The sequence below is a fragment of the Oncorhynchus mykiss genome, chromosome 12 (assembly GCF_057628025.1).
Source record: "Oncorhynchus mykiss isolate SJ-2025 chromosome 12, ASM5762802v1, whole genome shotgun sequence".
Lineage (NCBI taxonomy): Eukaryota > Metazoa > Chordata > Actinopteri > Salmoniformes > Salmonidae > Oncorhynchus > Oncorhynchus mykiss.
The window spans coordinates 61,967,232-61,983,277 of NC_143033.1; the positions used below are offsets into that span (position 1 = coordinate 61,967,232).

A 16,046-nucleotide genomic window follows, 5' to 3' on the forward strand; every position below is an offset into this window, starting at 1 on the left:
GGTGACGCTGTCTTCATCCTCGATTCGTGGAAACAGGTGTGGAAGGACCACCAGAGGGCATGCTGGGCTCACGGATATTAGCCCAACAAGGTAACCAGAGGCAATTAAGCACAGCTGACGGTACTAATGACATATTCTCCTTCCCCTATAAGAGAGAGTATAGAACCAGAAGAAAGGGGGGGGGGAAACTATCTCTAGAAGATGGCCACAGAGACAGAGGAGCTATCCATGAAGAACCACTAAGACGGTGACAATCTCGTGACTTTTGTTGTAGTTTAAAGATCGTATTGTGTTCCTGTTTCATCTGGAGAAGATGTATGTTTTTCCTTGGGAGATTTTCATTGATTATGTTGGAGTATTTGTGTTGACCAAATGCCCTCAATAGAGAACTGTGTTCAATCAAGAAAACCTACTCCTGACTCGTTTATTCCACCTTTCTGCTTTAGTGACGCCCAATTACTTGGTCCGCTCACACAGGAGACTCATAAAATGTCCAGTTACAGGGGGTCAATTTAAAAATAGGAAATGCTTATTTAATAAAAAAAATAAAAATGTTGCTCCTTGAAGTAATCCATACAGTGCCATCTTGTCTATTTCAAGTCTTCTCTCATTGATTGAGACGAGTGTCTGTCATCATGACATATGGCACTTTGGATTGATCCTGTCTTGATCAATGAGAGAAGACTTGAAATATAAAAATATATATTTTTTACTGAGCATTTTCTATATTCAAACAGACCCTGTGCAACTGGACTCAAACATATGAGACTCCTGTTTCCACGAATCGAGGACAAAGACCGCATCGCCAAGCTATGGTTGGTCGAAGAGTCTCTGTACTACACCAAACCGTACCTATCTTGTAACTCCCAGCAATGGATACCAAAAATATTTGATTAAATCACATTATCCGTTGTAACAGTTCTTTACTGCTTTTCTGCACCTGAGACACACACTAAACTGTACTATGCTGTTCATGCTGTATTTTTTTGTATGTTACTTTTACCATATAACATTCTGGTTGTATTTTAGATTTTGACAAATAAACATCCTTGCTAGCTGAATGTTTAACATCTGTTTGATGCTACAGAGCCCTGTACAGCTTATATACACTTATCTTATGTGACTCCATAAAGGCATTTCAAGGATTGATCGAAAATATCCATATTTATTCTATGATCCTTTATCTGGCTTCGGTACACAGGCAATGGTTTTTGGCATGGTGGGCTGTGGAAGCAGAGTGTTTGTGGGGAATTGTCTTGTCTTTTGACACTTTTTGTGAAAGGGACGTAGGGCAACACGTCTTTGTTGGTGAAGGGACCTAAGTGTTTAGAAACAGACTGGTGTAATGTTTGTTTATGGACAATGAGAGCTGCTTTTGAGAGCCAATCTAATAGAGTAAACCAAGTGAATGGCCTGTGGGGCTGCAGACAGTGTGAAAAGTCTTAGGAGTGCAATTCTTACACAGCATGTATTGATTTTTATGGGAGATTGAGGAGATATGGCACTTTTCAATTGTTCTCTTACACAACAATACATTTACTGTCTCTAAGCACAACCAGAACCCCCATCCTCATCTCAAAGACCTAGCTGTAAACCTCCCCCAGCTGATTGACTTTGACGTTGTAGCGCTGGGAGTCGGGAAGCAAGTTCAGGGAGTGAAAACATTGAATAAATAAATTAAACAAACACGTAACACAAACATGAGCACCGGCATGAAACGGAAACAGAAACAATGACGACTGGGGAAGGAACCAAATGGAGTGACATAAATAGGGCAGGTAATCAAGGAGGTGATGGAGGTGAGTGTCATTGACCTTCACCTTGTGCAGAACTAGGGGTGAGAAACATATGCTGGTTAAATCAGATTATGTACTGCCTACAACAAAACTCACAACAGTACAGAATTTAACCACCCCACTAATTGTATAGATCTCTATTAGACTGGCTAGCTTAGCACACCTAACATGGACATTTCAATATTGTCAGCTTGCTGTAGGCTAGTTAGCATCACTAAATTGGCATCATGATTGGAAGCTAATCAAGAATCTTCCGTTTTGTTAAGGGAGAAAACGATGAAATTGCATCACTTCTCAGCTGTTGTCTAAATGGATTTCCCATCCTTTCAGCCTGAAAATCCCTCTGATAATCTTTGGTCACTATAAGCATAATTCTTGATAGCCGCAAACCACTGGCTGATTCGGGGTAAATCTCTGGTAGGTAGAACGGTGCCTAAGCAACGCCGTCAACCTAGTTTGTTGGCACACCCCATATATCTAGCGGGGCGGTATCTGCGTTCGCTATGAATGGCGGACTTTGGTTCACTATGAGCAGACGAATACACATGAAGTCTCAACTTCCTGATTCTACCAGTAAAAAAGAAATGCGCTCGTTTTTGTGTGTGGTTTGTATAATACATTTAATGTTTGTAATATACACTGAACAAAAATATAAACGCAACATGTAAAATGATGGTCCCATGTGTCATGAGCTGAAATAAAAGATCATAGAAGTTTTCCATATGCACAAAAAAGCTTATTTCCCTAACATCCCTTTTAGTGAGCATTTCACCTTTGCCAAGATAATCCACCTGTCAGAGATGTGTCATTAGGAAGCTGATTAAACAGCATGATCATTACACAGGTGCTGGGGACAATAAAAGGCCACTCTAAAATGTGCAGTTTAGTCACACAACAGAATGCCACAATGTCTCAAGTTTTGAAGGAGCATGCAATTGGCATGCTGACTGCAGGAATGTCCACCAGAGCTGTTGCCAGATAATGTCATGTTAATTTATTTACCATAAACCGCCTCCAACGCAAGACAACATTTAACCACTCCAGCCCAGGATCTCTACATCCGGCTTCACCACCTGCGGTATCGTCTGAGACCAGCCACCCGGACAGCTGAAAGTGTGGGTTTGCACAACCAAAGAACTGTCAGAAACCGTCACCTGGTATGGCGACGTGTGGGCGAGTGGTTTGCGGATGTCAACGTTGTGAAACAGAGTGCCCCATGGTGCCGTTGGGTTTATGGTATTTTAGCAATGTAAATTTGTATGCAGAGATACCGTGACGAGATCCTGAGGCCCATTGTCATGCAGTTTATCCGCCGCCATCACCTCATGTTTCAGCATGATAATGCACGGCCCCATGTCGGAAGGATTTGCACACAATTCCTGGAAGCTGAAAATGTCCCCAATTCTTCCATGGTCTGCATGCTCACCAGACATGTCATCCATTGAGCCTGTTTGGGATGCTCTGCATCGACGTGTACGACAGTGTGTTGCAGTTCTCGACAATATCCAGCTACTTCGCACAGCCATTGAAGAGGAGTGGGACAACATTCCACAGGCCACAATCAATAGCCTGATCAACTCCATATGAAGGAGATGTGTTGCGCTGCATGAGGCAAATGGTGGTCACACCAAATACGGACTGGTTTTCTGATCCACACCCCTACCTTTTTTTGAAGGTATCTTGTGACCAACATATGTATATCTATATTCCCAGTCATAGACTAGGGACTAATGAATTGAATTGACTGTTTTCTTCATATGATCTCTAACTGCATGTTGTGTTTTATATTTTTGTTCAGTGTAGTAATGACTACACTCTGCCTTGGCAGAGTCAGGGTGAAATTCCCCTTTTAAATTACTTCACCAATGGCTGGAGCAGTTTGCTATGGAGTGAGAAAGCTATAAACATGCATTGGACAAAGACGTTTAGTGTAGGGTACAAGATTTTGAAGGGGGAGGAGAGCACTGGGCCTGAAGCACTGGACATGTTGTTATTGCATGCATTATCTTAATTAGGCCCACAGAATTATACCTACGGAGGAGCGGCTTCTATGACGTTTCTTTGAATGTCTTTGAACTTCAGAGAGTTGGTTTACCTAACATTGGGCCAAAGCTATCCCTTGATCATGACTCTCGGCTCCATTACATTACACATAATGCCGCCTAGAGTTTGACAGATAGACCAGAGCTAGCCAGCTAGCTAACAAGCGTGTGTGTGCAGAGCACCGCCTGAAATAATATAAAAACATGTCTTACCTTTTTGTAGTTAATAAATCCAATGTGAAATGTGGTAACTTTAGTGTCCTTAACTAGCATATAAAAACATGTCTTACCTTTTTGTAGTTAATAAATCCAATGTGAAATGTGGTAACTTTAGTGTCCTTAACTAGCATTGAAACAGTTAATCCATTCTTCTCTAATAAAAAAATCAGGACATTTTCTTGCCAAACTTCTTACAAATGTATAGCGCTTAGAATTAAAAAGGTATTGTCAGATATTATTCATCCTAATCAGACAGGTGTTTTTACATGGGCGATACATTGGAGATGATATAAGACCAATACTGGAAAAAATAGAACACTATGAAAGATCTTTCAAACCAGGCCTGGTAGGCAAAGCTGATTTTTTAAAAGGCCTTTGATAAAGTACGACTAGAAATTATATATAAATGCATGGTCTTATTTTAATTTTGGAGAATCTCTTAAGGATCCGCCCCTTTTTTTTCAATTTTCGCCTAAAATGACATACCCAAATCTAACTGCCTGTAGCTCAAGACCTGAAGCAAGGATATTCATATTCTTGATACCATTTGAAAGGAAAACTTTGAAGTTTGTGGAAATGTTAAATTAATGTAGGAGAATATAACACATTAGATCTGGTAAAAGATAATTTAAAAAAACTGTATTTTATTTGTACCATCTTTGCAAGAGAAAGGCCATAATTTATTATGCCAGCCCAGGCGGAATTTAGATTTTGGCCACTAGATGGCAGCAGTGTATGTGCAAAGTTTTAGACTGATCCAATGAACCATTGCATTTCTGTTCAAAATGTTGTATCAAGACTGCCCAAATGTGCCTAATCGGTTTATTAATAAATGTTCAAGTTCATAACTGTGCACTCTCCTTAAACAATAGCATGGTGTTCTTTCACTAATATCTACTGTAAATTGGACAGTGCAGTTAGATGAACAAGAATTTAAGCTTTCTGCCAATATCAGATATATCTATGTCCTGGGAAATGTTATTGTTACTGACAACCTCATGCTGATCACATTAGCCCACATTAGCTCAACAGTCCCGCGGGGGACCCACCGATCCTGTAGAAGTTTGTGATCATGCCTGAGAAGCCGGTGTTTGGAGGAAGGATATATTGGCACGGGTGTTGCAAAATGTGCCAATATATACTCCAAACACCGGCTTCGAGGGCATTATCACTTTTATACAACGGGTTATCAACATATTAAATTAATAATTGACATTTTCATTAACGTTTTTTTTAATGAATTTATTCTTACTATTTAATCCTTCCACAAGACATAGTCCCAAAACAAATCTAGGGTTGCTACCCAAGCCGTCTGGTCGTTTCTTCTGTTGGTTCGTTTGCCAGTCGTTCAGTCTTTTTGTTCTGTATCTACGGATTCGAACCAGTCATTTGTTCTAAACGTTCCATTGCCATACTGGCTGGCAACGTTCTTATCCCTTGCTTGTAGCTAGCCATCTACGGCTAACTTAGTCACGTCAAACAGTGCAGACAGAATAACAACAGTAGCAGCATTTGTTTAAGCTGTTTTCTAGTGACATTTATTTGGATCCTTCCATAATGAGGCACGATTTCGCCTGGCACAGAAAATGGTCTCTCTCGTTCACTGTTCAGAGGAGCTAGCCAACTACACAGCTAACACAACAACTTCAAACTGAAGCTGCACTTTGTTTCATTTTGTTCAATTGACATTTCTTTGTATAGTCGTTGCCAAAAGTTTTGAGAATGACACAAATATTAATTTCCACAAAGTTCGCTGCTTCAGTGTCTTTAGATATTTTTGTCAATGTTACTATGGAATACTGAAGTATAATTACAAGCATTTCATAAGTGTCAAAGGCTTTTATTGACAATTACATGAAGTTGATGCAGAGTCAATATTTGCCGTGTTGACCCTTCTTTTTCAAGACCTCTGCAATCCGCCCTGGCATGCTGTCAGTTAACTTCTGGGCCACATCTGATGGCAGCCCATTCTTGCATAATCAATGCTTGGAGTTTGTCAGAATTTGTGGGTTTTTGTTTGTCCACCCGCCTCTTGAGGATTGACCACAAGTTCTCAATGGGATTAGGGTCTGAGGAGTTTCCTGGCCATGGACCCAAAATATCAATTTTGTTCCCCGAGCCACTTAGTTATCACTTTTGCCTCATGGCAAGGTGCTCCATCATGCTGGAAAAGGCATTGTTCGTCACCAAACTGTTCCTGGCTGGTTGGGAGAAGTTGCTCTGAGAATGTGTTGGTACCATTTCTTTATTCATGGCTGTGTTCTTAGGCAAAATTGTGAGTGAACCCACTCCCTTGGCTGAGAAGCAACCCCACACATGAATGGTCTCAGGATGCTTTACTGTTGGCATGACATAGGACTGATGGTAGCACTCACCTTGTCTTCTCCGGACAAGCTTTTTTCCGGATGCCCCAAACAATCGGAAAGGGGATTCATCAGAGAAAATTACTTTACCCCAGTCCTCAGCAGTCCAATTGCTGTACCCTTTGCAGATTATCAATATATCCCTGATGTTTTTGCTGGAGAGAAGTGGCTTCTTTACTGCCCTTCTTGACACCAGGCCAACCTCCAAAAGTCTTCGCCACACTGAGGCAGCAGACTTTGTGAAAATGTACCTTTGTGTCATTCTCAAAACTTTTGGCCACGACTGTACATTGGCGTAAGTATTCACCCCCTTGGCATTTTTACTATTTTGTTTCCTTACATCCTGGAATTAAAATTGATTTTTTTGGGGGGGGTTTGTATCATTTGATTTACACAACATGCTTACCACTTTGAAGATGCAAAATATTTTTTGTTTGTTAAAACAGAGAACTTGAGCGTGCATAACTATTCACCCCCCCCCACCAAGTCAATACTTTGTAGAGCCACCTTTTGCAACAATTACAGCTGCAAGTCTCTTGGGGTATGTCTCTATAAGCTTGGCTCATCTAGCCACTGGGAATTTTGCCCATTCTTCAAGGCAAAACTGCTCTAGCTCCTTCAAGTTGGATGGGTTCCGCTGGTGTACAGCAATCTTTAAGTCCTACCACAGATTCTCAATTGGATTGCGGTCTGGGCTTTGACTAGGCTATTCCAAGACATTTAAATGTTTCCGCTTAAACCACTCAAGTGTTGCATTAGGGTCATTGTCCTGTCCTGCTGGAAGGTGAACCTCTGTCCCAGTCTCAAATCTCTGGAAGACTGAAACAGGTTTCCCTCAAGAATTTCCATGTAATTAGCGCCATCCATCATTCCTTCAATTCTGACCAGTTTCTCAGTACCTGCAGATGAAAAACATCACCACAGCATGATGCTGCCACCACTGTGCTTCACTGTGGAGATCGTGTTCTCGGGGTGATGAGAGGTGTTGGGTTTTGCGCCAGACATCGCGTTTACCTTGATGGCATTAAAAAGCTCAATTTGAGTCTCATCTGACCAGAGTACTTTTTTCCATATGTTTGGAGAGTCTCCCACATGCCATTTGGCGAACACCAAATGTGTTTGCTTATTTCTTTCTTTAAGCAATGGCTTTTTTCTGGCCACTCTCCCGTAAAGCCCAGCTCTGCGGAGTGTACGGCTTAACGTTGTCCTTGCCTGGTCCTTGAGTTTTGGTTGGCGGCCCTCTCTTGGCAGGTTTGTTTTGGTGCCATATTCTTTAAAACATTTTATAATGGATTTAATGGTGCTCCGTGGGATGTTCAAAGTTTCTGATATTTTTTTATAACCCAACCCTGATCTGTACTTCTCCACAACCCTGACCTGTTTGAGAGCTCCCTGGTCTTCATAGTGCCGCTTGCTTGGGGGTGCCCCTTGCTTAGTGGTGTTGCAGACTCTGGGGCCTTTCAGAACAGGTGTGTGTGTGTGTGTGTGTGTGTGTGTGTGTGTGTGTGTGTGTGTGTGTGTGTGTGTGTGTGTGTGTGTGTATGTATGTGTGGCCAATTTTGGCCTTTAATGCAGGGCCGACAAACAAGTTCCATATACAGTGCCTTGTGAAAGTTTTCGGCCCCCTTGAACTTTGCGACCTTTTGCCACATTTCAGGCTTCAAAAACTGAAAAATTGGGCGTGCAAAATTATTCAGCCCCCTTAAGTTAATACTTTGTAGCGCCACCTTTTGCTGCGATTACAGCTGTAAGTCGCTTGGGGTATGTCTATCAGTTTTGCACATCGAGAGAGTGACATTTTTTCCCATTCCTCCTTGCAAAACAGCTCGAGCTCAGTGAGGTTGGATGGAGAGCATTTGTGAACAGCAGTTTTCAGTTCTTTCCACAGATTCTTGATTGGATTCAGGTCTGGACTTTGACTTGGCCATTCTAACAGGTGGATATGTTTATTTTTGAACCATTCCATTGTAGATTTTGCTTAATGTTTTGGATCATTGTCTTGTTGGAAGACAAATCTCCGTCCCAGTCTCAGGTCTTTTGCAGACTCCATCAGGTTTTCTTCCAGAATGGTCCTGTATTTGGCTCCATCCATCTTCCCATCAATTTTAACCATCTTCCCTGTCCCTGCTGAAGAAAAGCAGGCCCAAACCATGATGCTGCCACCACCATGTTTGACAGTGGGGATGGTGTGTTCAAGCTGTGTTGTTTTTACGCCAAACATAACGTTTTGCTTCGTTGCCAAAAAGTTCAATTTTGGTTTCATCTGACCAGAGCACCTTCTTCCACATGTTTGGTGTGTCTTCCAGGTGGCTTGTAGCAAACTTTAAACAACACTTTTTATGGATATCTTTAAGAAATGGCTTTCTTCTTGCCACTCTTCCATAAAGGCCAGATTTGTGGAATATATGACTGATTGTTGTCCTATGGACAGAGTCTCCCACCTCAGCTGTAGATCTCTGCAGTTCATCCAGAGTGATCATGGGCCTCTTGGCTGCATCTCTGATCAGTCTTCTCCTTGTATGAGCTGAAAGTTTAGAGGGACGGCCAAGTCTTGGTAGATTTGCAGTGGTCTGATACTCCTTCCATTTCAATACAATGCTTGCACAGTGCTCCTTGGGATGTTTAAAGCTTGGGAAATCTTTTTGTATCCAAATCCGGCTTTAAACTTCTTCACAACAGTATCTCGGACCTGCCTGGTGTGTTCCTTGTTCTTCATGATGCTCTCTGCGCTTTTAACGGACCTCTGAGACTATCACAGTGCAGGTGCATTTATACGGAGACTTGATTACACACAGGTGGATTGTATTTATACTCATTAGTCATTTAGGTCAACATTGGATCATTCAGAGATCCTCACTGAACTTCTGGAGAGAGTTTGCTGCACTGAAAGTGAAGGGGCTGAATAATTTTGCACGCCCAATTTTTCAGTTTTTGATTTGTTAAAAAAGTTTGAAATATCCAATAAATGTCGTTCCACTTCATGATTGTGTCCCACTTGTTGTTGATTCTTCACAAAAAAATACAGTTTTATATCTTTATGTTTGAAGCCTGAAATGTGGCAAAAGGTCGCAAAGTTCAAGGGGGCCGAATACTTTCGCAAGGCACTGTACATGTTGTCAACCGTTAGGTTCTAAATTAACCTTGTAAAATTGAACGAACAATTAGTAAAGCTTAAACCATGTTAATTCACCCACTGGGTTTTACAGCTGCATCAGACAAAGAACATATTCACACAAGCACTGATATTTAACCCTTTCCCATATGCTGATCCCCTACTTACACATCTGAACAGCCAATACACCTCTATTGCTATCCAGAAGATTAGTGATATGTTCTTCCTCACTTCATGTAACCTGACCTCTGCCCAAATTCCTCACTCTTCCCCAACTCACGGCTGTCATGGCTGTCAACACAACCAGACTGTGTCTCTTCTCCTCCCATAGGATGTCTGACAATAACAAATCCTGTTAGAATGTAAACATCATTACATTCCCCTCTCTCTTTCGGTGCCATGAATAAGGATATTTAATATTTGCAAGTTTAAAAGTCAGTTCCCAACACAACAATCTAAGCCAACCCTGTCTGTTTTGCACCATAGTTGTGCACTAGTCGGTTTTGTTGCGAAACAACCAACCCATCTATAGGGAAGAAGGTGCCATTTGAGACGCAAACACTGACTGAATGAGTGACAGATGCACCCTCCAGTGTCCCCTGGCCTCTGTGTTAGGGTTATTTGACCAAAGACCTGGCCTCCACAATCACCCGACCCGATCACCCAATGTTTTGTGAATAGTTGGACCGCAGAGTGAAGGAAAAGCAGCCTACAAGTGCTCTGCATATGTGGGAACTTCTTCAAGACTGTTGGAAAAGCATTCCAGGTGAAGCTGGTTGAGAGAATGGCAAGAGTACGCAAAGCTGACATCAAGGCAAAGGGTGGCTACTTTGAAGAATCTCAAATATAAAATATATTTTGATTTGTTTAACACTTTTTTTGGTTACTACATGATTCCATATGTGTTATTTCATAGTTTTGACGTCTTCACTATTATTCTACAATGTAGAAAATAGTACAAATAAAGAAAAACCCTTGAAATAATAGGTGTGTCCAAACTTTTGACTGGTACTGTATAGTTTAATAATCTGTTGTTAGACATAATATACTGTATACAATCACCAGGAAATCATTTCAAAGTGATTTTTAATTCAGGAAATCTGTTCCCAAGTATTCCCATACATAGAGGTGTATATGTGATCATATCCCAATGTAATCAAGGTTTGAAATAGTTTTTGTCAAATACTTTCTGTTTGGGATTCTTGCGGTCAATTTGCAGTGCAGGCATTTATTCAAAAAGCCTATGGGTCACTATAAACACTATAAATGGAATAAGGTGCCTTTTGGGACATATCCTATGTGATTCAGTAATCATTTCATTGTTTTAATACTGGGACGTGTGCTTTTCCTTTCAGCAAATTCCGGATGTCTCACCCACTGGTCGCTGGACTACCCTGGTGCCCCTACTTTTCATCCTGGTGGTGGCAGCAGTCAAGGAGTTCATTGAGGATCTGGTGAGGAAACATTAACAACACAGAACACTAGGGAACACTACCAACACTGAACACTAGGGGAACACCACTGAACACTACGGGACCACTACCAACACTGAACACTAGGGGAACACTACCAACACTGAACACTAGGGGAACACCACTGAACACTACGGGACCACTACCAACACTCAACTCAAACTGCCCCTTTGACACCTCTGACATCAATGCCTGGTCCCGCTTTAAATTATGTGCAGCTTATAAAGGCTTCATAAAGCCTTCATAAACAGTACATAAATGTGTTACTAATCATATATAACCATGTGTCATGCATTATAAAGGGTTCATAAACGTGGCATAACTATGTGACATAACCACCAATGTCAAATGTGACATAACCCACTATGTCAAATATGACAAACATGTTCTTTGTAAAGCATGGCATAACCACAGCTTAATAAAGGCCTTATAAATCATATTCAATTGATGTTTCACAAAGCATTTATAACCCTGTCATGTATCTTGGTAGAGCATTTCAATGGCAGTATATCAAAATCAAATCAAATGTTATTGGTCACATACACGTGTTTAGCAGATGTTATTGCGGGTGTAGCGAAAGGGTTGTAATATCTAACAAGTAATATCTAACAGTTTCACAACATATACACATAAATCTAAGTAAGGAATGGATAAAGAATATACATACATTTATGTCAGAGCGGCATTGGACTAAGATACAGTGGCATAGTTTAGAGTACAGTATATAAGGCTGAAGTCAGAAGTTTACATACACCTTAGCCAAATACATTTAAACTCACTCAATTAGTATTTGGTAGCATTGCCTTTAAATTGTTCAACTTGGCTCAAACGTTTCGGGTAGCCTTCCACAAGCTTCCCACAATAAGTTGGATGTTTTTTGTCCCATTCCTCCTGACAGAGTTGGTGTAACTGAGTCAGGTTTGTAGGCCTCCTTGCTCGCATACGCTTTTTCAGTTCTGACCACAAATTTTCTATAGGATTGAGGTCAGGGCTTTGTGATGGCCACTCCAATACCTTAACTTTGTCCTTAAGCCATTTTTGCCACAACTTTGGAAGTATGCTTGGGGTCATTGTCCATTTGGAAGACCCATTTGTGACCAAGCTTAAACTGATGTCTTGAGATGTTGCTTCAATATATCCACATAATTGTCCTACCTCATGGTGCCATCTATTTTGTGAAGTGCACCAGTCCCTCCTGCAGCAAAGCACCCCCACAACATGATGCTGCCACCCGCATGCTTCACGGTTGGGATGGTGTTCTTCAGCTTACAAGCATCCCCCTTTTTCTTTTTTTCTATTTCTCTCTTTTTTTCTCCCCAATTTCGTGGTATCCAAATGGTAGTAGTTAGTCTTGTCTCATCACTGCAACTCCCGTACGGACTCGGGAGAGGCGAAGGTCGAGACACATGCGTCCTCCGAAACACAACCCAACACAACCCAAACAACTACTTCTTGACACAATGCACATCCAACCCGGAAGCCAGCCGCACCAATGTGTCGGAGGAAACACCGTACACCTGGCGATCTGGTCAGCGTGCATTGCGCCCGGCCCACCACAGGAGTCGCTAGTTCGCGATGAGACAAGGATATCCCTGGCGGCCAAACCCTCCCTTAACCCGGACGTCGCCCCATGGACCTCCCGGTCGCGGCCGGCTGCAACAGAGCCTGGGCTCGGAACCCAGAATCTCTGGTGCCTTAGACCACTACGCCACCGGGAGGCCTGCATCCCCCCCTTTCCTCCAAACATAACGATGGTCATTATGGCCAAACAGTTATATTTTTGTTTCATCAGACCAGAGGACATTTCTCCAAAAAGTATAATCTTTTGTCCCCATGTGCAAACCATAGTCTGGCTTTTTAATGGTGGTTTTGGAGCAGTGGCTTCTTCCTTGCTGAGCGACCTTTCAGGTTATGTCGATATAGGACTCGTTTTACTGTGGAAATAGATACGTTTGTACCTGTTTCTCCAGCATCTTCAAGGTCCTTTGCTGTTGTTCTGGGATTGATTTGCTCTTTTCGCACCAAATACGTTCATCTCTAGGAGACAATGAGTCTCCTTCCTGAGCGTTATGTTGGCTGCGTGATCCCATGGTGTTTATGCTTGCATACTATTATTTGTACAGATGAACGTGGTACCGTCAGGCGTTTGGAAATTGCTCCCAAGGATGAACCAGACTTGTGGAGGTCTACAAATTGTTTTCTGAGGCTGATTTCTTTTGATTTTCCCATGATGTCAAGCAAAGAGGCACTGAGTTTGAAGGTACGCCTTGAAATACATTCACAGGTACACCTCCAATTGACTCAAATGATGTCAATTAGCCTATCAGAAGCTTCTAAAGCCATGACATAATTTTGTGTAATTTTCCAAGCTGTTTACAGGCACTGTCAACTTAGTGTATGTAAACTTCTGACCCACTGGAATTGTGATAAAGTGAATTATAAGTGATATAATCCGTCTGTAAACAATTGTTGGAAAAAGTACTTGTGCACAAAGTAGATGTCCTAACCGACTTGCCAAACTGTAGTTTGTTAACAAGAAATTAGTGGAGTGGTTGAAAAACGAGTTTTAATGACTCCAACCTACGTGCATGTAAACTTCCGTCTTCAACTGTACAGTCGTGGCCAAAAGTTTTGAGAATGACACAAATATTAATTTCCACAAAGTCTGCTGCTTCAGTGTTTTTAGATATTTTTGTCAGATGTCACTATTGAATACTGAAGTATAATTACAAGGATTTCATAAGTGTCAAAGGCTTTTATTGACAATTACATGAAGTTAAAAGGGTCAATATTTGCAGTGTTGACCCTTCTTTTTCAAGACCTCTGCAATCCGCCCTGGCATGCTGTCAGTTAACTTCTGGGCCACATCCTGACTGATGGCAGCCCATTCTTGCATAATCAATGCTTGGAGGTTTTTGTTTGTCCACCCACCTCTTGAGGATTGACCAGAAGTTGTCAATGGGATTAAGGTCTGGGGGGTTTCCTGGCCATGGATCCAAAATATTGATGTTTTGTTCCCCAAGCCACTTAGTTATCACTTTTGCTTTATGGCAAGGTGCTCCATCATGCTGGAAAAGGAATTGTTCGTCACCAAACTGTTCCTGGATAGTTGGGAGAAGTTGCTCTCGGAGGATGTGTTGGTACCACTCTTTATTCATGGCTGTGTTCTTAGGCAAGTTTGTGAGTGAGCCCCACTCCCTTGGCTGAGAAGCAACCCCATAAATGAATGGTCTCAGGATGCTTTACTGTTGGCATGACACAGGACTGATTGTAGCGCTCACCTTGTCTTCTCCGAACAAGCTTTTTTTCCGGATGCCCCAAACAATCAGAAAGGGGATTCCTCAGAGAAAATGACTTTACCCCAGTCCTCAGCAGTCCAATCCCTGTACCTTTTGCAGAATATCAGTATGTCCCTGATGTTTTTCCTGGAGAGAAGTGGCTCCTTTGCTGCCCATCTTGACACCAGGCCATCCTCCAGATGCACTCACACCTGCCTGCTACCATTCCTGAGCAAGCTCTGTACTGGTGATGCCCCGATCCCGCAGCTGAATCAACTTCAGGAGACGGTCCTGGCGCTTGCTGGACTTTCTTGGGCGCCCTGAAGCCTTCTTCACAACAATTGAACCACTCTCCTTGAAGTTCTTGATGATCCGATAAATGGTTGATTTAGGTGTAATCTTACTGGCAGCAATATCCTTTCCTGTGAAGCCCTTTTTGTGCAAAGCAATGATGACGGCACGTGTTTCCTTGCAGGTAACCTTGGTTGACATTGGAAGAACAATGATTCCAAGCACCACCCTCCTTTTGAAGCTCCCAGTCTGTTATTCGAACTCAATCAGCATGACAGAGTGATCTCCAGCCTTGTCCTCGTCAACACTCACACCTGTGTTAACGAGAGAATCACTGACATGATGTCAGCTGGTCCTTTTGTGGCAGGGCTGAAATGCAGTGGAAACGTTTTTTTTTTTTGATTCAGTTCATTTGCATGGCAAAGAGGGACTTTGCAATTAATTGTAATTCATCTGATGACTCTATATGACATTCTGGAGTATATGCAAATTGCCATCATACAAACTGAGGCAGCAGACTTTGTGAAAATTAATATTTGTGTCATTCTCAAAACTTTTGGCCACGACTGTATATATTAAAATCGTCCGATTAATCGGTATCGGCTTTTTTTTGGTCCTCCAAAATTCGGTATCTGCGTTGAAAAATGATAATCGGTCGACCTCTAGTTTGAAGGGACGGTTTTTCGAAATAATATGGCTACACCTCTGGCCTTGGATGAAATAGTTGATTGATAAATCTGTGAAACCCAACTACAATTTAATCTCCATTGCACTTTATGTCAGTTTCTTGTAGAAACATAACATCTCCAGAAAGTTTTCAAATGGGAAAAAGCTTTTCCTCTTTTCAAATTCAGTAGCCAAAGGAAATAATTATTTGGTCCTCAAATACATTAGAATTGTAGCAGTAGGGGTGGCGCAAAATGTAAAGAGCAACGGACAAATGAAAAACACAAGAAAAACATTCTCCACCTCCCTCCCCCGTCCACTTCCCCAAACAAAGTGGAATATTTATTCCCCCATAAACACTGTGGAACTGCTGGACACTGCGGGGAGACATAGGCTTGCTAACTAATTTATAATGAAACTAAATTAGCGTACCTTCAGGTGGTCCGACTGGGCCCCCTCACCCTTATGTCTACAACATACGCTCTTATAAAATAACTGAATTGAGCCAAACGATGTAGTCAATATGTCCCTACCGTAACAGGGAAATCGGTCAGGTGCAGTTTTACCCACCTGTAGGACTCTGACAGCGCTGTCATATCTGAAAACGTTGGGATAATCCGGCCTACCGATCACGGTGAACAGCTACTCGGGACGGCCCTATCGGTCCCAGGTGTTTACCATACGATGGGTAAGAATTAGCCGAGCAAGGAAGAGGAGGCAGTGTCTGATTCCCGCATCTCAAAATGTCTTCCTAGCTCCATCAATGGCCTGGCGCTGCTTGGTTACCTCAGCAGTGTAGTCTGGGTA

At 42.0% G+C, this 16,046-nt stretch overlaps 1 protein-coding gene across 1 annotated transcript in view; it reads left to right on the forward strand.

Moving 5' to 3' along the window:
- Positions 1 to 16,046, forward strand: part of LOC110538919 (phospholipid-transporting ATPase IA) — a 231,317-nt gene that overhangs the window by 34,176 nt on the left and 181,095 nt on the right. Inside the window, 1 exon segment of the mRNA XM_090191385.1 lies at positions 10,888 to 10,986. Within this exon segment, the coding sequence (XP_090047511.1) occupies positions 10,888 to 10,986 (99 nt within the window).